General features: G+C 36.3%; 1 protein-coding gene across 1 annotated transcript in view; it reads left to right on the top strand.

Annotated features, from left to right (window-relative positions):
• PRDM5 (PR/SET domain 5) overlaps positions 1 to 27,845 on the top strand; it is a 217,629-nt gene that overhangs the window by 149,389 nt on the left and 40,395 nt on the right. The window contains exon 14 of the mRNA XM_004747989.3: positions 23,227 to 23,312. Coding sequence (XP_004748046.1) covers positions 23,227 to 23,312 — 86 coding nt within the window. The remainder of the gene's footprint in view (positions 1 to 23,226; positions 23,313 to 27,845) is intronic.

Below are 27,845 nucleotides of genomic sequence, written 5' to 3'. Positions count from 1 at the left end.
ATTGTATAGAAAAAACAAGTGATTGATATAATTTCTTATATTATTGTTCTCTCCTTTTCTTAGGTTTTTCCTTCTTACAGGATATCATCCTGAGAATATTATGTTCAATATCTTTCCTTTTCCTTTCTTTCAAGTTTATCAAGATCCTAAATCATTAAATATACTGAAACTTTAATAATTTATAAACATAATCTTGATTGACTGTTGATAAGAAGCTAATTTACTATCGTGTTGTCTGGCATAAATAATCACGGGATTTTTAAAAAATGTATTACCCTGAAAAATGCATTTTTGTTGGAAAAAATGCATTTAGGTGTCTGTGTTCCTGATTAACCAGAACTTTTTGGTTAATAAATGTTGAAAGAAGGACTTGGTTGGAAAAATTATTTTTAGTGGTGTTTTAAATTCTGAACTATGTGTTTCTCACCAACTTCTTTCTTAAAATTAAACTGTAATATTCTCCAGGATAACCTCTTAAAAGTTTAATTTACCTTGTCACATCAAAAGTAGTCCTTGGCTTTTTATCTTCCTTATTAGGCATAAACCCATAGTATGTCTGATTTCTAAGTCCATAAGAAGATCATAGGCAATAAAATTTGTTTAAAAAAAAGAACAGTCTCCTGTTCCTTGAAGAGCTGTTGATAACAGTGGGGAAAAAAATGGAAATAGAGCTTACAAATTCAACATTGAGAAGACTGGTTAAATAAATTACGGTATATCTATAAATTAGAATATACTGTAAGCAATAAAAGCAATATGATATACTAGTACATCATGTATTAGTTACCATGAAAAGAAATATAAGTTACAAAATCAAAATGGTATATTTTTGTAAGGATAATATATTTATATATAAAGGCCTTAGAGGTTAAATGCTAAATCATTAACTGGTTATTTCTTCTTATTATCAATATGGACAACTTGAATTTTCTTGAAGATTTTCTGTGTCTTCACATAATAAGTTTCTTGTCTAATAAGATATTTAAAATATATTAACATTATGATTATACAGGTACCTGCTATTATTAGATTTATGCTAAATTATTTAGATCTGGGATGTCTGAGTGGCTCAGTTGTTAAGCGTCTGCCTTTGGCTCAGGTCATGATCCCAGGATCCTGGGATTGAGGCTCACCTGGGCTCCCTGCTCAGTGGGGAGTCTGCTTCTCCCTCTCCCTTTCCTGCTCCCCCTGCCTGTGCTCTCCTGCTTTCTCTGTGTCAAATAAATAAATAAGATCTTAAAAAGTAAATAAGAATAAATAAGAAAAAATAAATTATTTAGATATGACATGTTTCTGCGTCTGATTCTCAAATGAAGCAGCAAAAAAAGTGCAAAAATATATTTTAAAAAGGGACAAATGAGAGTGAGGAAGCAAATATGGTGACATTAAACCCAAGTGAGGATATATATGGCTTATTGTACTATTTTTCCAATTTTTCTGCCTGTTTAAAAATTTTCGTAATTAAAAGTGGGAGTGTTCTATTCCAGTAAGAACAAATGAGTGTATGCATATGCCAGCCAAGTGCTGCTAAGAACTGTTTCCTGAACATCCAGCTTCACAGCTTACATCTTGTTTGAATGTCCCTCAAAGCCTAGTTCTTTCAACAGGAAGATTTCTATTTTTTAAATATAAACAGACTTTCTATTGTTCTGTTTCATCACTTAGAGTCATGTCACTCAGAAAACTCAGATTCTTCTGAAGAAGCAGAACTTCATTACGGCATGCTTAGTCATCTCAAAAAGAGAATTCCATGAAATTTGCTATTGGCGTAGAGTCTTTAGAAGTTTTTTTTTTTTAAATACATTGTAAAGTATATCTGTTTTTTACAGAAGAAGGCTTAAAGAGTTGGTAAGGCTTACGCAGTCACGCTGTTATCTGACTATAAATCTCGTGGTTTACCCTGGCTTTCTACAAAATGAGTGTCCCTTACCTATCATGAGACTCATCAGTTATTAATTCCTCTTCCATTTGACATTCCAGGCTCACTTATTAGGCTTCTTTCACTTTTCCCAAGTCTACAAGTAAATGTAACTTTCTCCATGATATGTCACGTGACCATCCCTCACTCCCACCACGTTAGGTGGGTATGCTCTGTCTTGTACTTCTCTCAACACAGCGCACTTCCAAGTGCTCATACTTCTTCAGTCATTCGTAAGTTCTCTGCCCATATCTGATAACTCGTTTACTATGCCTGGCATGGAGAAAGAAACTAGCAAATACTTCTTGAATAAATGAAAGAAACTACAAACAATTATTGTACCTGTGGGGTGGTGGAAAGAATGCTGGCTTCATAGGGAGAAGTCCTGGATTTTAATCTAAATTTAATTGACCATAAAATCATTTTTTCATAAATTAACTATACAATCATAGAATTCACTTTGAGAAATGTTACAATCAAAGACATTTCTCAAAGTGAATTCTATGATTGTATAGTTAATTTATGAAAAAATGATTTGCTCTCCTTTCTGTTCTTTACCCCATTGCTTTATCATGCTATCGGTTGTAAACAGTTGTATAATAAATAACAGTTAATGTCATGGTTAACTAATAGTTAAGATTTAGCTCACCAATATATGTAAAATTACCATGCTTAAATGAAGGAATAAAGAACAATATTTGGCCAACCACCTCTAAAAACTTACCATGATTCTTTTTAACTTGGACTTGCCTAGTTTTTAAAATTCTTATTAGAAAAAAGGTAGAGGAAATTGGTCCTGACAAATACCCTATCCGTTTTGTTTGACAAGGTCCACTATACAGGAACTGGAATAATTACAAACAATTGTGTAGGATATTATAGTCTCTTGCTCTCCATAGCCTCTCATCTAGTAGAGATTTGGGGATTCCATTGCTTACTATATATAAACATCTCTTTTCAGTTATGATATCATACTTACTTTGCATATCTGCTCCATGACTGGATTCTGAGCTGAAGGGCAGGGCAGATCAGTCTCGGGCTTTTAATCAAGTTTATTGAAGGAGAGACACTCTTTCAAATATCTGAGTTAATCCTTCACAGTAAGTGTGATAGGTTTCTAAGATCATTCTCATTTTCTAGTTAAGGAAGATGAGATTCAGAGAAGTAAATGACCTATCGAGTCAAGGTAGTAAGACCCAAATCTTTTGACTATTTTATTTTATTCTGTTTTATTTTATACTTGTATTATCTCTTCTTTTTTGCTAAACAGCCACTACACAGTTGTTATAATTACAAGGATTACACACATTCTTTAAGTCTCCAGTATAAAAGACCAATGGAATTCTAAAAGTCACATATTTTAGTAGTATGAAAATTTTATCTTTTAGAGTGAAATGGAAGGGGTATGTGTGTGTGTGTGTGTGTGTGTGTGTGTATTTTGCATTCACGTGTTCATTTTCTCCTGAGTCACCTTTATAGGGGGCAATAACATACAGAGAAAATGATAATTAAATTTAATTCCAGATTTTTTAGATTTGCCTTATTTTTAGAATATATTTATCTATAAATGGATATAAATATATTTAATATTATTTATTTACATATATAAAAATATATATAATTACATATTATGTGTATAATTATAATAATATAGATATAAACATCTATATATTTTAGAGTTTTAGGTTCACGGTGAAATGAGGGGAAGATCCAGAGATAGTCCCACCTACTCCCTTCCTCCACATGTATACCCTCTTCTGTTATCAACATCCCCAAAGTGATATGTGTTATAATTGATGAACCCACATCGACACATTTTAGTCACCCAAAGTCTATAGCTTACATTATGGTTCACTCTTGATGTACATTCTGTGGGTTTGGACAAATGTGTAATGTGTCTTCATCAATATGATATCATACAGAGTACTTCACTGCCCTAAAAATCCTCTGTGCTTTGCCTATTTATCCCCCACCCTCAATGCCTGGCAGTCACTGATCATTTTACTGTCTCCATAGATTTGTTTTCCAGAAAACCATTTGATGTTTATATAGTTTGACATTTTTCAGAATGTCATCTAGTTGGACGGATTACTTTTTTTTTTTTTAATTTCTAGGAAATGATTATTGGTAGTTGGGATTTTTAGTGAGTGGATGTACATTGAATACAGTGCAATGTGATAGGATTTTTATAGAGATAATATTCTTTTTATGATTTTCCCATTATGTTGAAGGTGCCAATTTCATTTTGTTTTTGTAGTATTCAAAGTGTCCAACAATATTTTGGGAAGGTAATTCTCTCTTTTGTATAACATCAAATAACATTACATTTTATGAAGAGAAAACAGGACTCCTGTCTGTGTTTCTTCCTTCCAGTTTGCCAATTGGTATCTTTTATCATTTCCTATTTAGTATAGTGATGGTATTGCTTTGTGGAGGATTAAAGGCAGTTTCCTTCATATGAATTTTCTCAGAACAGGTCTTATTTTATTGGTTCCTGACTAATGGCCATTCTATAAGACAGTGAGAACATAGCTATTGGCTTACTGCTGTTAGTTCTGGGAGGAGTCTTAGTATTGATATCTCTATTGTAATTTTTTGTTAAGAGTGCTTTAAAAAAATTTTTAAAAACTTCTCCAATTCACATTTTGATTGGTTTTATCCTTTACTACCTTAAGTAATCAACCAGTTGTATCCTCACTTCACCTTCTTTCCCTCCTTTTCTCTCTCCTTCCAATTACCTCCATTTTGTACTGCTATGGTGAAGTCTGGCAAAACTTTGCGGGGTTTTTTTCCACTAACTTTGAAAATGTTATCTCTTACAAACCCTGTATTTACCTTCTGAAGTCCATTCATTCTTCATGATTAGATGACTAGAATAAGAACATGCACTGCAAGTGTGCTCAAGGCTTTTCTCTAAAAGCGTTTGCTTTTATAGATTATTAAAATACAGTACTCTTCACTTTTAAAATAGAAAAGAATTTCATAAATTTCTAGTTCATGTCTCTTCATTGAACCCACAAAATGTAGTGATTTGCTAAGGTTACACTACTTGTATATTGTTCCTTTAGAGCTAAACTAAGGCTTCAACTTTGTTCAGTGTACACTTTCCTAGTATTTTTAGTTCCATTCTGATTTTTACTGTTACTCTTGAACTTACTGTAGAATTATATACATTCTTTCCATAATTTTTGATGATAGTATCTTACTGATATAGCAATCAGTTGAGGTTACTAATCTTGACTTGGAACCCTGAGATCTGTAGTTTGTTATTTAATTCCACTTATGGAGAAACTTTCCCACTACAAAGTCAGCTATCTCCACTTCTCGGTATTTAATACCTAGTTTATATCCGAAGTGTGGATCCTGGAGTCATAAGCTAGGCTTTCAAATTCCATTTTACTCATTTCCTCCCTGTGTGAGCTTTATAGTAAATTGCTTAACCTTTCAAAGCTTAGTTTCCTCATCTAAAGAACAGGGGTAAGAACAGATCCAGTGGGGATGCCTGGGTGGCTCACTTGGTTAAGCATTTGCCTTCTGCTCAGGTTGTGATCCCATGGTCTTAGGATAGAGCCCCACATGGGACTCCCTGCTTAGCAGAGTCAGCTTTGCTCTTTCCTTCTGCCTGCTGTTTCCCCTTGCTTGTACTTTCTCAGTGTCAAATAAATAAATAAAAATCTTGAAAAAGAAAAAAAAAAGAAAAAGAGTCCCAGCATCATGGCATTGCTTTGGGGAACAAATGAAAAGTCTATGTCAAGAAACCTTGCCAGTGCCTAGCACAGTATGTGCATGTGATATGTGAGCTGTTGCTGCCACGGCTGCTGTTTGCTTTGTCTTCCTTATTCCTGCCCATATTTAACCACAGTTATGCAACCTCCCTTGATATATGGTCTGACCTTCTGTTCCCAGTGTCATCATCATCATCTTTTTATAACCTTTAGCAGCAGAATATAGATCATCTGTAGAACATAGAGGAGGGTTTGCTGTCAGACATGGCTGGTTTGGGGTGACTGAGGATGCATGTAGTGTGTTTTGCTGTTGCTATCATTGAAGGTGAAATGTTTAGGTCTGTGCCTGGCAGGCAGCTCTGTAATTTATCATCCGATTTCCTCTGCTACAGTGACAGGGATGGCACTCTGTGGGTCAGCCGAAATAGTAGAGCACATTCTCCTGTTGGTTTATAGCTTCTTAGGGTCATTGAGAGCTGGGGTTAATTCCGCAAGGGAATCCATGCACTGTGACATAAATTCCATCAGTTGTTCATAAATTATGAAAGAAATTCTAGGAACTGCTTTTGGGGTTTTAAAGCTCTGGGCCAGAAGGTTAATTACTTGCCTACAGTTCCAACCAACTTTTCGTGTTAATAGATACCGGCTGTGTTGGCCCTTCTGTTCTAGGCTTGCTTGCACACTATTGTTTGGCTATAGTAATAAATCATTGTCTTAAGAAATAGTTAATTTTTTTTTAGTAAATATGTGTGATCAGCTTAGAAATAAAGAATAAGTATAGTATAATTTGGTTATACTTGGATTTTAGCCATTGTTTTTCTAATTCTTTTTCTAAAGGAATTTATTCATTCTTCTTAGAATATTTGTTCAAAATTATAAAAATGGTAGCTATAATTATAAACAACAATAAGACAATATGACAATTATTAATAAATAAAAATAGACAATTACCAAAGTCATTGTGAACACAAATGAAAATTTAATGCATGTTTATCACATTTTTATAAGATAACTTGCCTGTATTGAGAGGAAGCTTATTTTGCTATATTTATTTTCTAAATGGTTAATTACTAACATTAGGTCATATTGAATGGTCTCTTACCTGCGGATAAACTAAGAATTCACAGAAGAGTTGAGTGTAGAATCTTCACAGAGTGTAGAATCTGATGATAGTCTCAGCATCACACTTTCAGAGCCTTACATTTTCCCTAAGAAGTCATTTGTAAAGTCTTGAACTACATGATTTTTGTTCTTCATGTTATTTTTACATTTCAGATAATTTTTGAACACTGATCACATCAGTGTGAATGTAGTGTTTCTTTCCTATTCTTTTTTCTCTTTCTGTACTTTGCTCCCCTGGTTGATTTGGGAGGTTAGTGACAAGTGCATATAACAACTTAAAAGAGAGAGAGGGAAAATATACGTTTTGATTTTCATTGACAGTATTATAATTTACTTTTAAGTATTTTTTTCAAAAATATCAAAGACCCTAGTTTCTAATGCAAAAGCTATAATGGTTATGTCAGGGTTTGTCAGAGGGTGGATAGAGGCACAGAGGGAAGAATGAGGGAGTGACATTGGTCTTAGAATGTAGTATTATGAACCAAATGAAGTAGTGAAATAAAGACTCTAAAAAGAGGGATCATTTAGAATATATTAGTGTTGGAATAGCACTAAATTCCTATCTTTCAAAAGTTTCCCTGAAGGTAAATGAGCTAAATGTTCCAACAAAAGACTCAGGGTATCAGATTGTATAAAAAGACAAGACCCATCGATATGCTGTCCACAAGAGACTCATTTTAGACCCAAAGACACCTCCCAATTGAAAGTGAGGGGTGGAAAACAATTTACCATGCTGATGGGCATCAAAAGAAAGCTGGGGTGGCAATCCTTATATCAGACAACTAGATTTTAAACCAAAGATTATAATAAGAGATGAGGAAGAACACTATATCATACTTAAAGGGTCTATCCAACAAGAAGATCTAACAATTTGAAATATGTATGCCTCTAACATGGGAGCAGCCAATTATATAAACAAATGAATAACAATATCAAAGAAACACATTAACAGTAACACAGTAATAGTAGATGACTTTAACCCCCATCACTTAAATGGACAGATCATCTAAGCAAAATATCGACAAGGAAGTAAAGGCTTTAAATGACACACTGGACTAGATAGATATCAAGACATATTCATAACATTCCATCAAAAAGCCACAGAAGACACATTCTTCTATATTGCACATGGAATATACTCCAGAAGAGATCACATCCTGGGTTGCAAATGAGGTCTCAACCAGTACCAAAAGATTGGGATCATTCGCTGCATGTTTTTGGACCACAGTGCTTTGAAACTAGAACTCAGTCACAAGTAGAAAGTTGGAAAGAACTCAAATATGTGGAGGCTAAGGAGCATCCTACTAAAGAATGAATGGGTCAACCAGGAAATTAAAGAATTAATAAAATACATGGAAACAAATGAAAATGAAAACACAACTGTTCAAAATCCTTGGAATGCAGCTAAGGCGATCCTAAGAGGAAAGTACATAGCAATACAAACCTTTCTCAAGAAACAAGAAATACAAACCTTTCTCAAGAAACAAGTCTCAAATACACAACCCAACCATTCACTAAAGGAGCTAGAGAAAGAACAGCAAAGAAAGCCTAAACCCAGCAGGAGAAGAGAAATCATAAAGATCAAAGCAGAAATCAAAGAGCTATAAACCAAAAGAACAGTAGAACAGATCAATAAAAATAGGAGGTGGTTCTTTGAAAGAATTAATAAGATTGATAAACCCCTGGCTGGACTGACAAAAAACAAAAGAGAATGTACGCAAATTAATAAAATCATGACTGAAAGAGGAGAGATCACAACCAACACGAAAGAAATACAAACAATTATAAGAACATATTTTGAGCTACTCTATACCAGTAAATTCGATAATATGGAAGAAATGAATGCATTCCTAGGCACATTAAACTGCCAAAAATGAACCAGGAAGAAATGGAAGACCCATAAGCAGTAACGAAATTGAAGCAGTCATCAAAAATCTCCCAACAGACCAGAGCCCAGGGCCGGACGGCTTCCCAGGGGAATTCTACCAAACATTTAAAGAAGAATTTATACCTAGTCTTTTGAAACTGTTCCAAAAAATAGAAATGGATGGAAAACTTTCAAAATTGTTTCATGAGGCCAGCATTATCTTGATCCCCAAACTAGACAAAGACCCCTTCAAAAAGGAGAATTACAGACCAATATCCCTGGTGAACATGGATGCAAAAATTATCACCAAAATACTAGCCAGTAGGATCCAACAGTACATTACAAGGATTATCCACCAAAACCAAGTGGGATTTATTCATGGGCTGCAAGGTTGGTTCAACATCTGCAAATCAATCAATGTGATACAATACATTAATAAAAGAAAGAACAAGAACCATATGATACTCTCAATATATGCAGGAAAAGGCATTTGACAAAGTACAGCATCCTTTCTTGATCAAAATTCTCCACAGTGTAGAGATATAGGGTATATACATCAATATCATTAAAGCCATCTGTGAAAAAAACCACAGTGAATATCATACTTAATGGAGAAAAACTGAGAGCTTTCCCCCCAAGGTCAGGAACACAACAGAGATGTCCACGATCACCACTGCTATTCAACATAATATTAGAAGTCCTAGCCTCAGCAATCAGACAGTAAAAAGAAATAAAAAGCATCCGAATCAGCGAAGAAAGAAGTCAAACTCTCACTCCTTGCAGATGATATGATACTTTATGTGGAAAACTAGAAAGACTTCACCCCAAAACTGCTAGAACTCATACAGGAATTCAGTAAAGTGTCAGGACCTAAAATCAATGCACGGAAATCAGTTGCATTTCTATACACCAACAGCAAGACAGAAGAAAGAGAAATTAAGGAGTTGATCCCATTTACATTGCACCCAGAACCATGAGATACCTAGGAATAAACCTAACCAAAGAGGTAAAGAATCTGTACTCAGAAAACTATAGAATACACCTGAAAGAAATTGAGGAAGACACAAAGAAATGGAAAAATGTTCCATGCTCATGGATTGGAAAAAAAAATATTGTGAAGATGTCTATGCTACCTAAAGCAATCTACACATTTAATGCAATTCCTATCAAAATACCATCAACTTTCTTCAAAGAAATGGAACAAATAATCCTAAAATTTGTGTGGAACTAGAAAAGACCCCAAATAGCTACGGGAACATTGAAAAAGAAAGCCAAAGCTAGTGGCATCGCAATTCTGGATTTCAAACTCCATTACAAAGCTGTCATCATCAAGACAGTATGGTACTGGCACAAAAACAGACACATAGATCAATGGAACAGAATAGAGGGCCCAGACATAGACCCTCAACTCTGTGGTCATCTAATCTTCGACAAAGCAGGAAAGAATGTCCAATGGTAAAAAGACAATCTCTCCAACAAATGGTGTTGGGGAAATTGGACAGCCACATGCAGAAAAATGAAATTGGACCATTTACTTACACCACACACAAAAATAGACTCAAAATGGATTAAAGACCTCAATGTGAGAAAGGAATCCATCAAAATCCTTGAGGAAAACACAGAAAACACCTCTTTGACTTAAGCTGCAGCAACTTCTTCCTAGGAACATCACCAAAGACAAGGGAAGCAAAAGCAAAAATGAACTATTGGGACTTCATCAATATCAAAAGCTTTTGCGCAGCAAAGGAAACAATTAACAAAACCAAAAGACAACTGACAGAATGGGAGAAGATATTTGCAAATGACATATCAGATAAAGGGCTAGTATCCAAAATCTATAAAGAATTTATCAAACTCAACACCCAAAGAACAAATAATCTAATCAAGAAATGGGCAGAAGACATGAACAGACATTTCTGCAAAGAAGATACCAAACTTTCCTCTTGTGATTGAGTTCTAGTTTCAGAGCATTGTGGTCTGAAAATATTCAGGGAATGATCCCAATATTCTGGTACCAGTTGAGACCTGATTTGTGACCCTGGATGTGATATCTTCAGTAGAATGTTCCATGTGCACTAGAGAAGAATGTGTATTTTTTGGCTTTGGGATTGAATGTTCTGAATATATCTGTGATGTCCATCTGGTCCAGTGTGTCATTTAAGGCCTTTATTTCCTTGTTGATCTTTTGCTTGGATGATCTGTCCATTTCAGTGAGGGGGCTGTTAAAATCCCCTACTATTATTGTATTACTGTTGATGTGTTTCTTTGATATTGTTATTCATTTGTTTATATAATTGGCTGCTCCCTTGTTAGGGGCATAGATATTTCCAATTGTTAGATCTTCTTGTTGGATTGATCCTTTAAGTATGATATTGTGTCCTTCCTCATCTCTTATTATAGGCTTTGGCTTAAAATCTAATTTATCTGATATAAAGATTGCGACCCCAGCTTGCTTTTGATGTCCATATGCATGGTAAATTGTTTTCCATCCCCTCACTTTCAATTAGGATGTGTCTTTGGGTCTAAAATGAGTTTCTTGTAGACAGCATATCAATGGGTCTTGTTTTTATATCCATTTTGATACCCTGTGTCTTTTTTTTTTTTTAAGATTTTATTTATCTATTTGACACACACAGAGAGATCACAAGTAGGCAGAGAGACAGGCAGAGAGAAGTGGGGAAACAGGCTCCCCGCTGAGCAGAGAGCCTGACACGGGGCTCCATCCCAGGACCCTGAGACCATGACCTGAGCCGACGGCAGAGGCTTAACACTCTGAGCCACCCAGGTGCCCCTACCCTGTGTCTTTTTATTGGGGCATTTAGCCCATTTGCATTCAGGGTAACTATTGAAAGATGTGAATTTATTTCCATTGTATTGCCTATAAGGTGATTGTTACTGTATATTGTCACTCTTCCTTTCTGGTTTACTGCTTTTAGTCTCTCTCTTTGCTTAGAGGAACATTTTCAATATTTCCTGTATGTGTTGGTTTGGTGTTTGAAAATTCCTTTAATTTTTGTTTGTCCTGGAAGCTTTTTATCTCTCCTTCTATTTTCAAAGAAAACCTAGGGGGATATAGTATTCTTGACTGCATATTTTTCTCATTTAATGCTCTGAATATATCATGCCAGTTCTTTCTGGCCTGCCAGGTCTCTGTGGATAAGTCCGCTGCCAATCTAATATTTCTACCATTGTATGTTATGGACTTGTCCCAAGCTGCTTTCAGGATTTTCTCTTTGTCACTAAAAATTGTAAGTTTTACTTTTAGATGACGGGGTGTGAATGTATTTTTATTGATTTTGAGGGGGGTTCTCTTGCCTCCTGGATTTTGATGCTTGTTCCCTTTGTCATATTTGGGAAATTCTGTACTATAATTTGCTCCAATATACCTTCTGCCCCCCTCTCTCTTTCTTCTTCTGGAATCCTAATTATTCTAATATTGTTTCATCTTATGGTATCACTTATCTCTCAAATTCTCCCCTTGTGATCCAGTACTTGTTTGTCTCTCTTTTGCTTAGCTTCTTTTTTCTCCATCATTTGGTCTTCTATATCACTAATTCTTCTGTCTCATTTATCCTAGCAGTAAGAGCCTCCATTTTTTATTGTGCCTCATTAATAGCTTTTTTTATTTCAACTTGGTTAGATTTTAGTACTTTTGTTTCTCCAGAAAGGGCTTTTATTTCTCCAGAAAGGGATTCTCTCATATCTTCCATGCCTTTTTCGAGCCCAGTCAGCATCTTGATAATCATCATTGTGAACTCTAGTTCTGATGTATTACCAATGTCCATATTGATTAGGTCCTTAGCCATTGGTACTGCCTCTTGTTCTTTCTTTTTGTGGTGAGTTTTTCTGCCTTGTCATTTCATCCAGAGAGGAATATATGAATGAGAGAATAAAATACTAAAAGGCTGACAAAGACCCCAGAAAAATGTATGTTAACCAAATCTGAAGAGACCCCAAAACTGGGGGGAGAAGAAAGTGGGAAAAATAATAATGAAAAAATTAAAAATATTTATAAAATATGTATGGATATATTTTAGACTGTTGGATAGAACAGAGCTGCCCACTTGATTTTGAGTGTATTCTGTTCTCTTAGAAGAAAGTATCTCCCCAAATTTTAAAGAACAAAAAACACATATATACAACAATAAGGGTAAACACAATGAAGGGATGGAATACGATTGTAAAGATAAAAATTAAAGAAAGATTCTAAGAAAGAATTGATAAGTTGGCTGGAAAAAGAAAAAAAGAAGAAAGAAAAAGGAAAAAAAAGGAGAGAATGTGATCAGGCTGAAGACTAGAACAAAGCCATGTGCTAGATTTACGGTATATTTTGATGTATTAGAAGAAATTGTATCCCTAAATTTTAAAGAAAAAGAAGTATATGTATATCAAAAATAAGGTTAAACACAATAAAGGGATAAACTATGTGTATAATAATGAAAATTTCAAAAGTTTTTTTTAAGGTATTTTTAAGATAAACTATTTAAAAAAAAACATTGAAAGAGGAAAGAGGAAAAGTTAAAAAAATAGAATAAGAAAAAAATAAAATTAAAAATATTTAACTTTGCAAGACTAAAGGGGAAAAAGCTGTGAATTCTGTATGTGGTTTTCCCCAGCTCTGGCATTCCACAGTTTTCATTAATCGGTGAACTTGGTCTTGGCTGGATGTTCTTGCTGATCTTCTGGTTGAGGGCCCTGTTGCAGTGATTCTCAAATGTCTTTGCCTGAGGCAGAATTACATTCCCCTTGCTCAGGGCCAGGCTAAGTAATCTGAGTGGGTTCACTCTCAGAGCTTTTGTTCCCTGAACACTTTCCATTCAGCTTTGGAGAATGGGAATGAAGATGGTGGCCTCCCAGTCTCTGGCCTGGAAGAGCCAAAAGCTCAGGACCCCAGTCCTCAGTGCACCCTCAAAAAAAGCAGTCAATCCCTCCGGTCTCACTGGTCTCCTGCGCACTCTGTTCTCACCCAGCCTGTGACCGAGTATTTCTGTCTCTGGCACACTGCCCCATTTGGAGTCTCCAAACCCAGCAGATTCCTGCCTTGTGCTCCTGTGCTGCTCCTCCTGGAGGAGGAAGGAGGAGTCTCTCCAGATCTGCCACTTTTGGGGTTCTCTGCTTGAAGTGCAGTGGCCCACTGTGCCTTCGATCATAGTTTAAGGTAACCCCAAGCTGAGAGCTTTCTCCTTGGCTCCTTCTCTGTAGTCAGCTTCCCCTCTCTGATACCTGGGAATTCTGGCACACTCAGACACCCCCGGTCTTTCTGTTAACTCATGGGTCCTGAGACAACACTGTCCCCACCAGGGCTCTACCCCAGCTTAGCCTCTGGGGCGATGTCCCTCAATGGAGCAGACTTCTAAAAGTTCTGATTTTGTGCTCTGCTTCTCCACCGCTTGCTGGGAGCTGCCCCCTCTGCCAACGGTCTATCTTCCAGTTGTTTCAGATTCACTTCTTCGCATATCTAACCTTTCAGAAAGTGGTCTATTTTCTGTTTCTAGAATTGCTGCTCTTCTTCTCTTATATCTCCTGTTGAGTTTGTAGGTGTTTGAAATGGCTTGATAACTATCTAGCTGAACTGCTAGGACCTTGATTTTATTTCAGTCTGCTAGTCCTCTGCCATTTTGTTTCCTCCCCCCCCCTTTTTTAAACTGAGTTCCTAAAAAATGGAAGTGGCCCAGTTTCATGAACTGTATCTCAGCAGCTTTATCTATTAATCCATTACTACCTAATATTATATAGCTACCTCTGTTAAATTTGGAATACCAACATTGTCCTTTAGTTTAGGAAAAGTACAAGAGTTTCCTCTGATACTAGCTTCCTCTTGCCATTGCTACCATTTTCTCCCCTGAGACCAACTTTTCTGTGTGTTGTTTTCCCACGACTCCAAAGTGTGCATCAGGGCTGGAGAAGGTTTTATTCCTTTTCTAGTTTGGAGGTAAGGAGAGTTCAGGGCTTCCTGCTGCTCAAAGTTATATACTCTTGATTGTTCCTTGCCTGCACTGTTAACAGAAAGCCCCTCCAAATGCAGCTTCTGAGAGAACTTCACCCCAGGATCACTGTTCCCAAACTATGCTCATAAATATGGGGCTAAATAAAACTTCTGGTAGAAATTCCTAAACACGGGGAACTGCTGGGTGAAAGGATTAGTTTTCCCACTGAAGTCTGACTGCCTACCAACAAAACCAAATCAGTAATTACCTTCCCTTTCTCTCCTTACCTACATTACAGTGTCCCTGTACACAGTATTAGGGAGAACTCATGTAGGAGTTTTTCTTTCTTTGTCAGAACATTAAAAACTTTGCTAGTGTATGGATCGTTCAGATGTTTCTCCTGTTTGTGAAGCAGTCCCCTTTGCTTCTGTTGGTGTGCTCATGAAGGACTTTGTGAAGATGGTGTGCTTCCTCAGACAAATCACATGTGATGGGTATCATTTATAAACCTGGTCGACTGAAGCCTTGAGTCAGGAGTCTTTGACTTTCTTTTCCTAGCTAATTATATATTTCTTTTTTTTTTTTAAGATTTTATTTATTTATTTGACAGAGAGAGGAGAGATCACAAGTAGGCAGAGAGGCAGGCAGAGAGAAGGGGAAGCAGGCTCACCGCCTAGCAGAGAGCCCGATGCGGGGCTCGATCCCAGGACCCTAAGACCATGACCTGAGCCGAAAGGCAGAGGCTTAACCCACTGAGCCACCCAGGCGCCCCTAATTATATATTTCTAATTATTCTTTAACTCGTGTCCTTTTTTATTCTGTGTAATGTATTCCATTTTGTTTACATCTATAAAACTCAGTTTTTATTTTACCTTCAACCCATAAATAGTTATGGCTCTTTATTTGAGCTTCTTTTCAGAAGTGAGGGGTGGATACTGTTAACTGTAAGATTCTTAAGGAAAAGACTGCATCTTTTACTTTACTTTTTTTTTTTTTGTAAAAAAAAAAACCTCATAGAACCTTGCATTAAAAAAAAAAAAGACTTGATTTGTTTTGATTCAGGTGGCAAAAGTATTTTGAGAAGTAAAGATCTCCGCATTTAGTAAATTTTACTCTTTAAACTTTTAAAAATAGAGTATCTCTGTAAATACTCAAGAAGAAAATGTCAAGTTCAGACTTTGTTTTTCTTTCAAAGACAGTGTCCTTGGACTTAATTTCTTCAGATCAAGTGAGATTTTTGCAGGATTTGATTAATAGGAGAATTCTAAGAGTTACAGTGTGAGGTTCAGTGAGGTGAGTGGGGTTTCATGGCTCTTTTTGCTACAGAAGGAAAAAAGAAGTATTTCAAATGATAGAAAAGTGCCAAGAAGAACTTGAGCTACTCCCATCTGTCAGGGTAGCATTTCACTTCTCTCTGTGGTGTAGTTTTAGTTTATTAGATGCTCCATAAATTGAGGGGATTGGAATGGTGGAATTGGAATGGTGAAATTGGAAAAGTGATTGGTTGATGCTTGCCCCATTACATTTTTATTTCATTTTTATTTAGAATAAGTCACTTTGATATCTTGTAACAATTTCCTTAGTCCACAAAAGCAAAACAAGCCAGTCTCATGATATTGTGGAAGACAAATTTAACGTTGTAAAGAATTCCTATATAAAGCTTGTATTTTGAAGTTCAACAACATGGAACCGTCTTACTTTTCATGAAACACACACTTTCAAGGTGAAAATTGCCCTCTCCAAAATTGATTTTTGTTGGAAAACTCAATGTAAAAAGTAAAACTCTGGCTCCAAAATATTTAAATATTATTTAATTAATTATTTAAACATTATTTAATTTGGAGTCATTGAAAGTGAGAGTTTAATTTTATTCCATCTTAAATTATGTTTTCTGTAGTATATATTTTTTTCTCTTTTTAGAAAACTATGAGAGCTTTCTGAAATCTTACAGGTTTTAAACATGTGTTGACAAAATAAAAGTTAAAATTATTTAACTGTTTTCTGAAAATAATCCATTTTATTTTAGTCAAAATCTCTTAAAATGTTTACATTACATATCGAAGCTTTTCTGCTTGTACAAAGTCTTTCAAAGCATAGGGCTCGTTGGCATTACACTTCTCTTTTAAAACTGTGGTAAAATAAGCAGAACATAAAATTTATCATTTTAACCATTAGTCATTTTAACACTTTTTAATTTTCAAGGTTGATCATGGTCATTATTGCTAAATGTGTTGTATTCAATATGTTTAGTAGCTTGAAACAAAATTTGATCTCTGATCCCCTTTATAGAGTGGTCAAGTTTATTTCTAAATCAAATCCAGGTGCTAATTTAAGAATATCAAGGTTTGCAAGATTTTGTTTTATTAATTTCATATAACATAAACATAGATCTTAAGAAAAAATTTGGGTGAAGATGTTGAACGTTGAATTAGTTTGGAGCAATAGATGGGTAGTCAATGATGCTTGGCTTTAAGATCCTTTTCTCATGGAGATGAATGCTAATGTGTACTCCCTTCATGCATTTTAAGATTCTGTTTCAAAATTAATATGTTAGTCCCTTGGTGAAGGTTAGAGTGCTTTCTGATGTCTTTAATTGAAATTATATTTCATAAAACAATGCTAACATCAATAAATCATTGTTCTAATGGCATATATTAAACTAGAATCTGCTTTTTCCAATTGTTTTTAGTTATATTTGCCACCAGATGGTTGTTGTTGTAGTGCATTTTCTTCTACAAAGACTCAAGTTGGGTAACTTGTTTTAGGGCCAGCCTGGACTCTATAAGTGTTCCATGTGGCATCCTGGTGTCCCCTCTCATTATCACTAGCTGCATCTAGAAGGCCATCTCCAGTTGTCTGGAGCTCTTTTCTGGACATTTTTCACACTCCTCCCCACACATTTCAAATACTTTTAAGCTACTCCCATCTCAGGTATGCCAGCAGTGAGAATTTGGATGTGCTTATTTCAAGCCCAGTAAGCTTAAATAATTCTAATTCAAATATGAAGAGTTTAAAAAAAAAAAAAAGTGTGCTGCAGTCATATGAAGTTAACATCAAGGATTGGCATTGGTATTCACTTACTGTTTTTGCCTTTCACAACAACCTTAGCTCAGTCCTTAGGCCCACTCCCTTAGAGGTCTTCCTTAAACCAATCTCCTTGTTTTATTTTCTTCATGTAGTTTATCAGTATCTGAAAATCTTGGGGTTTTTCTCTACTTTTCTTGTCTTTCTCACTACACTAGCAAAATCGAAAACGCAGTGACTTTGTGGTCTATTTGCAGCTGCATTCCCAAAGCCCAGGACAGTAATGAGAAGAGGATATGTGCTCAAAAAATATTTAATACATGACTAAAGTAGCTTCATGGAGTATCCACTCTGGGGTATCTTTGGAAATCAACTTAAAATTAACCTTCTACAATCGCCATCAGTGCTTCTGTTTGTTCCTTGGTATGTTTGAAGAAAATACGAGTGGATTTTAATGCTTGGTGTCAGAATGTAATTTAAAGAAAAAAGCAATTGCAAAGAACTCATCTATTTTCCTTAGTTAAGTGAAAAATATTTTGCCATTATGTACACATCAGTATTATTTGTGCTACTATGGTCATTAAATTTGACTATTGGTAGTTAAATCTCATAGATATTTGCCAGTATTGTATTTACCTTCTAAATATTGAAGGTGTCTACCTATATATAGTTCTCAATACACAGCTTTATATTGTGTTAGTATTTGCATTCACTTGGGACCTGCTTTGAGACAACACACATTCCTGACCTGCCCCCTATTTTTTCTTGAAGAGCTTTGATAAGTAAAATGATGCTTGAATTTACCAGCCAGAAAGATCTGGTTAATGTTAACTGCTATTACAAGAAGCCGAGTTTTTGTCAAAAACTTTAGAAAGGCTAATCTAATTTATGCAAAATACTAGCCATATTTTTAATTTATGTAATGGCATAAGAGTTAAGGGTTAAAACTCTGATTTTTTTAATTTATGTAATGACATAAGAGTTAAGGGTTAAAACTCTGATTCCACCACTTTATAGCTATGTCATCCTGAGCAAAGTACTTATCCCTTCAGTGGCTTACTTTCTTCATTTGTAACTAGGAATAGAATACCTAGATCATAAGGTTGCAAGAATTAAAATTGCTAATGCACATTAGGCATTCTGAACAGAACAGAGGTTCTATATGTTTCAGCTATTATTTCCATTTAGAGTGTTTTTTAGCTATAATTTTTAGCTAATTCCTAGATTAATTAATATTCAGGTTAGTCAAAATTTGAACATTTTAATTAGCCTGAGAAAAATGAAGACAATATCTAAATCTATCAGAGATATTAAAAAAATAGTAGTTTTTAGGGGCACCTGGGTGGCTCAGTCAGTTAAACATCTGACTCTTGGTTTCAGCTCAGGTCATGATCTTAGGGTCATGAGATCAAGCCCATGTCAGGCTCCTTGCTTAGCAGGGAGGCTGCTTCCTCTCCCTCTGCCCCTCCTGTCACTCACATACACAAACACTCTCCCCATCTCTTAAATAAATAAATAAATGAAATCTTTAAAAAAAATAGTAGTTCCTTGGATTTGCTTCATATTGTACGTCAGAACCTATATACTGGGGGTGTTCAAGTAAGAAAGAAAGATTTATATTCTCAGGGTTAACTCAAATTGAAGATTGGTCACTGTTTGCTCCAGAATAATTTTATGTGTAGACAAAAGTGTTTCCCAGAGATTATTCATCACAGTAATTTGAAATAATGAAGGAAGGTATCATATGCATAATGTGAAAAAAAAGTAAGAATAACAGCTCCTTTTAGTATAGGAAAATTAGGCGAATGACTTTATTAGCATGTTGACTTACACAGGTAACCTGCAGCTTCAGATTCTGTGGGACCGAGAATCTGTCCTCAGAGTCTTAAGGGCAGGATTCCTGCAAAGGTGCTCCAACCAAATGGGTAAAGAATGTAGCAGTTTCATGTACAGTATGGGCTGATTTTTAAACCACACACTCTAGATTTCAAGTGCATTTTGTTTATCAAAGCCATTTACCCAGGGACATCCTTTAAAACTGGAGTTCTGTTCTGGGAGAGTAGAATGAATGAGTAAAGTTGGACTTCCTCAAGTTTCCCAAACATACCAGCTCAGTGTCACTGGATCTCAGAGTTGGAGTAGGGATGGGGCAGAAGTTCAGTCCTCTAGAGGTACCAGTTTCCCTCTGGGTAGTTTGCATAGGCCTCATGGGCAGCAGAGAGGTAGACATACCTTTCTGAAAATAATAATAGCTAACATCGTGAATCGGGTGACTGTATTAGTTTGCTACAACTGCTGTCACAAAGTACCACAAACTGAGTAGCTAAACAATGGTTTGTCGTCTCAGGATTCAGAGGACTTGAAGTCAGAGATCAAGCTGTGGGCAGGGTCACACTTCCTCTGAAGGCACTAGGGAAGAATCTGTGTAGGGCCTGGCTTCTGGTAGTTTTTTGCCTTGTGGCAGCATCGCTGTGCTCTTTACATGACATCCTCTGTGTGTGTCCCTGTCTTCGCATGGCCCTCTTCCTATAAGGATGCCAATCAGATGAGAGTAGGGAACTCCATTACTCATTTCCAGGGACACATTTTGAAGGGAGAAGGTTAGGATTTCAACATATGAATGGAAGGACATAGTTCAAACCATAATAGTTAACTGGGTATTTTTATTGTCCTAATTGGGACACTGGTGAAAGTGAATGGAGTACTGTTAATCATTTTTCTGGGATAACCAGCATAACCTGACTGCCTTAGGCAAACCTGAATATATGGTCACTGTCCCTATGAGATAGATACAATTTATCCCATTTTTCAGAGGTTCAGTGAGGTTGAATAACTTCCCCAGAGTTATAACTAGAAAGAGGACAAGTATTATTCAAATTCAGGACAATCAGATTCTAAAAAAAGGAGAAAATCTATGCTTCTAACAAAAGTTAACGTTTTCATGTCTATAGAGAAAATTTCTATATTATGACACTAGGTAAAGTAGGGAATGGATTTGTTATGCTCCTTTCTCTAAAATTTCTTAACTATATCTCTTTCCTTGCTTAATCATTTTAGCTATTATGAAAGAAAATAATAACCTGGTATAAGGCTTAATTAACATAAAATTCACCTGATGACTATGAGTCTTTGATTTTTGTTTGCTGGCTATTCTATTGGTATTTGGAGAGCAAGAAAACACCTAAAGCTTTACAGAGAGAATAGCCATGAATATTAGATTATATTAGGCTTGCTAGAAAATTTTTTGAAATGACTTTTTGTAGTGTAAACCACTTTACTGTTTTTAGCATGCTTTATTTGTAACCTAGATTTGATTTGTTGATTGACTTATTAAATAAACATTTAGTATTCTTCATTATCACTAGAATAAAACAAACTTTGAAAATGTAAAAGACTACTTTGCTCTTCATACTTTATGAGGAAGGAAGTAAAAAAAAACTATTTGGAATTCTGTGATTCAGGAGTTACCACCATCAGCATTAGCATTTAGCTGTATGTTTCAGTTCTTTCTTTGTGAGGGGGGTATGCATGGTAAAGGTTAGATGGTCAAGAATTCAATAAATGAGAGTTGTTGCTACTACTTCTACTGTCAATGCTGTTGCTACTGCTGTTAATATTATTTTCATTTTTATCACATCCTCAAGGAGAATTCTAGAAATATCAGAGAAAGGCAGTCAGTGTGACTTAGAGACTGCAATGTAGAGGACAGTGAGTAAAAAGAAGTTGGAGGGCTAAGTGTCTTATTTGGTAATTGGGTGAGTGTGGTATAACTAATCAGGGCAGGATATGCAGGATATCCAGGATCAGAAGTTGAAGACATGAATTCAGAATGCTGTATTTCAGCTGTTTATGGAATATCCAAATGAAGATACCTGGTTGACATATGGCTGTCTCAAGACTGGGTCTCAACAGAGAGGTCTGAAATTAAGATAAATATATATTATCAACTCAGTGTTAGAATAAGATTATACTTTCAATTTTTTTCAAATAAGCTGGACTCTACACACCTTATTCTTCTGACAATGAAGAAACACCTTCCTAGGGTGGTGATTATAATAAGGTCAAAATTTCCAGTTCTACTGACCTAGTATAAATGTTGATTTTTATATCATGAAGAAGTTGGCAAATCTAGATAGTTCTTTAAGGAGTCCTGTATCTATACTGCCATTGTAACTTTATTTGTTTATTGGTTTATTTATTTCCATTTTGGGTAGTTGTCATCATTTTACAGTGCCCAGTTCAAGGGGAGAGTCCTGGGTGCTCCCTCTCAGGGAGAGGCTGGGAAAATGCAGCTGTGCTGGGGCCTCTGTATAGTTGCTCCCCCGTGATGTTACTGCTGAAAACACACAGTTCATATAGCAAGGCTCCTCAAGAATGGCACTGTCATCTTATGAAGCAGTGTCAAGGACAAGGGAGAGGTCCAGGAAGACTGCAATGAAAAGTGACCATTGGAGCAACAAGGAGTTCATTGTTGACCTGATAGGGGAGTTAGCTGGAGTAATGTGAGTGATACCCAGATTGAACAAGAATAAGGATCAAATGGGACCCGAAGGGATAAAGGACTAACACCTGCTGCTTGTGAAAAGCCCTGTCCTGGAGGGAAAGGAAAGGCATACAGGAAGTTTTACGTCTTTGATTGCAGCGTCCAGCGTCCTGCAGTGTTAAGTGCATTGCTAAATGAGAGAATAAAGAATAAGTAGTGACTTGAGTTACTGTTCTTCCTAAGTAATTAGGCTTTGACTAGAGGGTAACTTCAGATTCCTCCTAGAGACTAAATTTTGTCACATTTTTGCTGTTTCATAATAGAATTTTTTTAATGTGATGTGTATGTTTACTTGTTTTAAAAAAAATGGCATGGCTCTTTTCTAAATAATGACCTCTAGATGCAAGAGACTCAGCTACATTAGCAGATACGGATCAATTATTAAACTGCCAGTGGTTCTGTTTAACCTGCATCAGTATGTGAAATTCTTTTGAAACTCATCACCCCAACTGAGAGAGAATATGAAGTCTTTGTTTTTAAAACAAAGAATCAGTGAACCAATTAAAGACCCCTGAAGTGAGTAGTACTGTGACAGAATGAATGGATTAATGTAAAATCCTTTTAAGAGATTCTAAAAATCAGGAGATTTAATTTGGGCTCAAGTATTGAAAGGAATATGCCAGGGCACCTGGCTGGCTCAGTTGGTTTTGCATCTGTCTTCTGCTCAGGTCATGATCTCAGTGTCCTGGAATCAAGCCCAGTGTCAGACTCCCTGCTCAGCAGGGGAGTCTGCTTCTCCCTCTGCCTCTCCTCTGCCCTTGCTTTTGTGCTCTCTCAATCACTCCCTCTCTCAAATAAATAAAGTCTTTTAAAAAAATAAATAAAAATAAATAAAAGGAATACGCAGGAAGCCTGCTCCTGGCCAATATTGAAACACTCTCTGGGCTCAGTCCCTCTCTGCGGCTCAGTCTCTCTCCACAGGAGGGGAAGGCATGGTCCATTACGCCGAAGCCCCCATGGTGTGTCAGCCCAGGTGTGCAGGGAGCCTCTTTTTGGCAGTGCCAAGAGTGTATGTGGTGATGAGGCTACAAGTTGAGGGAGTGATGGCAGTGCTTGCTTTGCTGGTTTACTTTTTTCTGACTTGAAGACTTCCTTTGCAGGTGAGCGTCCCTATCAGTGCCCTTACTGTGAAAAAGGATTCAGTAAAAATGATGGACTGAAGATGCATATTCGGACTCACACCAGGGTAAGATGATTTTCTGTCTCATTAATATTTATTATAAAACTATACTTAGTTTTTTTGAGAAGACATTTAACTTGAGAAAGTAAAAATGATATATCTAAAATTATATGTTTGTATTTATGATGGACATTTGGGGATCAATTCTAAAAAAAGACAAAATAATGAAATAAGCAAAAGTCCAAACTCCAAATGGGTCCCCATTGTTTGGATTAGGAATAAGTGCTTAGGAGTAACAGGAATTATAAATGGCAAACTGCAAATAGATCGCAGCGTTTTAAGACGGAAAAGTATAAAAGATGCTGCCTCACAGAGCGTTTGCCAGTAATAGGAACATTCTTGAATAGAGGCGTCTGTAAGCACGTGACCACTCTTTAATACCCATGAGCAAATACATTTGCAAGAAAGATGTTGAAAATAATGTAAGTTCTTGGAAGAGGCAGAAAACAGGAAAGGACAACTCACTGCTTCACAGCGTGCTGCCTGGTATTGCCTTCCATTCTTTTCCGAGGGTGCCCTGTGTTCTTGAGCTTGTCAACACCTCTCAGTGCACTGTTGTTATTCTGTTACATACGGCTTTCCCAAACTCAAGCATGTGCCTCCCCGGCTACGTAAAAACCTGGGAGCAGCTTACCCTCCATCCAGCTACATTTCTTAACTCACTATTCTGTTCAGGGCACAGTGAGATACTTCATATGAACTTTCCACTTGGAAATTTGATGTTTTGAATAGTTCTTGATTTTGCTTTACCCTTCTTTTCACTGCATTATCTTCCACCCGATTCCTTCTCAGTCTGGCCTTTTAAAGGTGCTTATTGTCTGTACATAAATGACATGTTTTCCAGCTTTGAAGAGACTTGCTTCATCCCCTAAGAGCAATTCTAATTTCAGCCTTTCCTGGATTTCACTTTTTACCTTAGCTATAAAATAAAAACGTTAGAGAAAACACATAATAATAATGGACTTTCCAGTATAATAATATTCTGGCCTTCCACTTCAGTTCTGTAGGCCATAAAAGATACCCCCAGAGGTCTTGTGAAGAAAATCACTCTTTTTGTCTTTCTGGTGGAGGACAGAGGCAGCTTCTCTATTCATTAAACCAAATCCATAGCAGGTTTCTCCTTCTGGTTTATAACATCATATTTATATTATATGAATATTAGTAATTGGAATACTTACTGAATATAAAATTACTTCATAAACAATAAAGAATTAGACAAGTATGACTGCTTATAATGATATGACTTAAATATTTATTTCACCTTGAACATTATTAAAGAGATTTAAATTACTTTTAGTTCAGCTTGGGAAGTTATCTTATGTGTGCAGTTTTCATAGTGGTGTTAATAAGATGTTTTAAAGATGCCAGCGCACAAACTAAGGGACCCTGGTTCTTCTCAGCCAAACTAGTGATAGTAACCAATATCTGGGTTTGATGGGGTACATAACTATATTATCGCACATGATTACTGATGATAGGATTCTACGACAGAAGAAAATCACTGCAGGAAAAAATTACCTTTTGGGTCCTCTCAAGAGAGTGTGATATTTCCAATTCAGTTAATTAGTTTTTTACTTTGTTTTAATATAAAGTTTATTAATGAGGCCAATACAAATAGTTATAAATACAAGACCACTAATCCCATGCTAGATACTTGTCTGGATCCTCATATTCATTTAAGAAGCCTCCCAAAATTTAGATCTCATAACAACCTGTTAATAAATTTAAAAATTCTTTGAGGCCTCTATAGGGTAGATATTATTATGATCCCTCTTTTAAAAAGTGAGAAACTGGGGCACAAGTCAGTAAGGAGCCCAACTGACATGGGAACCCCCAAGCAGATCAGCTGGAGAGTCAACCCCCTTACCTAGTACATATGTTTGCCTTTCATTTACTTAAATATTTTGACTCTACTGACTGGTATACTTTCTTGTGTATTTTTAAACTAAACAAACTACAGTAACGACCCCAAATTTAAAAGCCTCATGTTCGTTTGAATATTTGAGCATTGACTCAGGATCCTGAAACTGCCTGGAGGTGTCCAGGTGCAGGTGGTACCTCTTAACAGCTTTCGAGCACTAAAGAAAACAAATCCCAGCCTTTGATTAAGGGAACACCCGACAGGGCCTCAACTAGAAGCACCCAGATTTTAGACAGAATCCCATACAATTAGTGGAGCACTCCAGAGGAACAGGGTAAGTAGATCTGAGCCTTTCAGGTTTTGCCTCAAACTCTTCCTTAATTCTTTTTCATGCATTATTTGTATATTATCACAGACAGCTTTAGTTTTGAAATTACATTTCCTAAACATTGAATGGATACAGATATTCTTCGCATATTAGTGCAGCTTTCCAAAAACTGATTATCAACTGATACAATCTAATTAATATCAAGATCCAAGAGACTTTTTAAAAAAGTTCTAGAGGAACAATCTATGCAAATTCATACTTTTCCCAATAGTACTTGGGTTTTATAGGACCGAATATAAAAATGATATTATGACATTTGGACCGTAACACAGATCAGTTTCAGTTTTGTACTCACATTACATTTAGTATTTAAATAGTTCTAATTCTGGGATTTTTTGTCTTATTTCAAAAGATCATTTTAATTCCGCTACAAGAACAGCAACAAAAACTGTACTATTGAGCAAGTTACATCTCTGAGAAGTTTTGGTTAATCTGCACAAGATGCCATGCCATGACTTCATCCTCAGATTCACATTCTGTGGTTACTGCACGGATGCCTTAGCGAGAGCACACAAATGCTTTTACTCCAGTTATCGTTTAAGTGGTCCAGTAAGGGCTGCAAGTGTGGGAGACAATTTAACTAGAATCCACATTTTACTAAAAGGCTAAATAGTCATTGGTCTTTTATGGAGAGGCCGCAGCATAAGTCCTTTTATCCATTTCTTCCAATGTAGTATATATTCTCCATATTTTTGGTTTTTAATACTATGTTGGGCTGGATGTATTTTTCTTTGTATCCATCCTGCTTGTATCTACAGTTTGTTATTAATAGCTGTGTTTTGGAAAACTCTCTTCATGTTTTAAATATTACTTCTTTGGTCCCTTTCTTTCCTTCTTCTTCTTCTTAGATTTTGAGTACATGTGTTAGATCGTTTGATGTTATTCCATAGCTCTTGATAGTTCTCTTCTGGTTGCTTTTTGCTTTGTTTTGTTTTGTTTTGTTGCTTTTTGATTTTTAAACATGGTTTTCTTCTTCTTGTGTGTCATATAATTTCAGTTTCACTGCATCTTTCCTCTGTTGTTACCAGTCTGCCTGTTGAAGGAATTCGTCTTCGATACCATGTTTTTCATTTCTAATATTCCCATTTGGCTTTTAAAAAATTACTTCCACATTGCTGTTAAAATTACCCATTTGTTTGTGCATGTTGTCCACCTTTTCATTGGATTCTTTAACGCATTAATTATAGTTGTTTTAAATTGTCTGAGAGTTTCACCCTCTGGGCCATCCTTTGATCTTGTTGTGTTATCTGTTCTGCCTGTTGATAATGGGTTTGGGTGAGTTGCTTTTTGTATGTCACACAAAATTTTTATTCAGTGCCTAATTACTGTGTGTAAAAGAATAGTAGATACCAAGCTAAATATTATTTATACCTAAAAATAGGTATACCTTTCTTTCTTCCAGGCCATTAATGTAAGGGGTTGAGCCAGTCTAGTCAATAGTTGAATGAGCTTTGGGTTTTATTGTTGCTATAGGTACTGTGGGCTTTAAGCTTCTCTCGTGATGGGCTGCAATTTTGACATTCTTACTGGGAAGTCTGGATGTTCAGGGGTTTTCTACAGTAATTCTCCTCTACCAAACAGATGCTGTATGCCTTTGCCACAGTAGAGGTTTCTCTCTCTGTGTCATTGTCCCTTTACTAATTGCAGTCTGCTAGTATATGTTACTCAGCATGAGATGTGAGTGGGACAGAAGGCTCTCTTGGTTCTCTTGCTCAAGCAATAGAGTGAGGCAGGTGCGATGTACCTAAGCCTCTGAAATGGAACTTTCTCAGCATTCCTGCCCTTGGCCAGTGGTGGGCAAATTCTGCCTCTGCCTTTGTTCAGGTCTGGAGCTGTGGTGTCCCAGGCACAAGCTACATATGGCTATTGGAAATGTAATTGTAATTAATTGTAAATACATGGAATTGGAATTTAATCAAAATTAAGGCTGATTCATAGAATGCATAACTTGTGGCTCCTGTATCAGACAGCACGGTTTTAAAACATTTCTGTCATCACAGAAGAGTCTATAGCACAGGTCTGAAAGGGCAGGTGGCTGAACTTGGCCTTGTGTCAGTGGAGAGTTTTAGGCATATCTGAGGTTGCTGCTCCTCTTCTGGCAATGGTAGACCTCTTCTCCACATCAGTGTGTATCTCCGGCAAAAGCAGGTCCAAGAGTGCCTCCCCTTTGAGTTCCTGCAGGGTGCAGGGTGTGGGCAAGTTTCTGTTCTTCCCCAGAGGCAAAGCCCTTCACCTGGGACCAGCGTGTACAAGAGGCTCCTGCCTCACCCCCAGTCACTGATGGCCTTTG

Source organism: Mustela putorius, unplaced genomic scaffold (assembly GCF_011764305.1).
Source record: "Mustela putorius furo isolate JIRA1106 unplaced genomic scaffold, ASM1176430v1.1 tig00000721_pilon_pilon_pilon, whole genome shotgun sequence".
NCBI lineage: Eukaryota > Metazoa > Chordata > Mammalia > Carnivora > Mustelidae > Mustela > Mustela putorius.
This window is presented reverse-complemented; position numbering and strand designations above follow the sequence as displayed.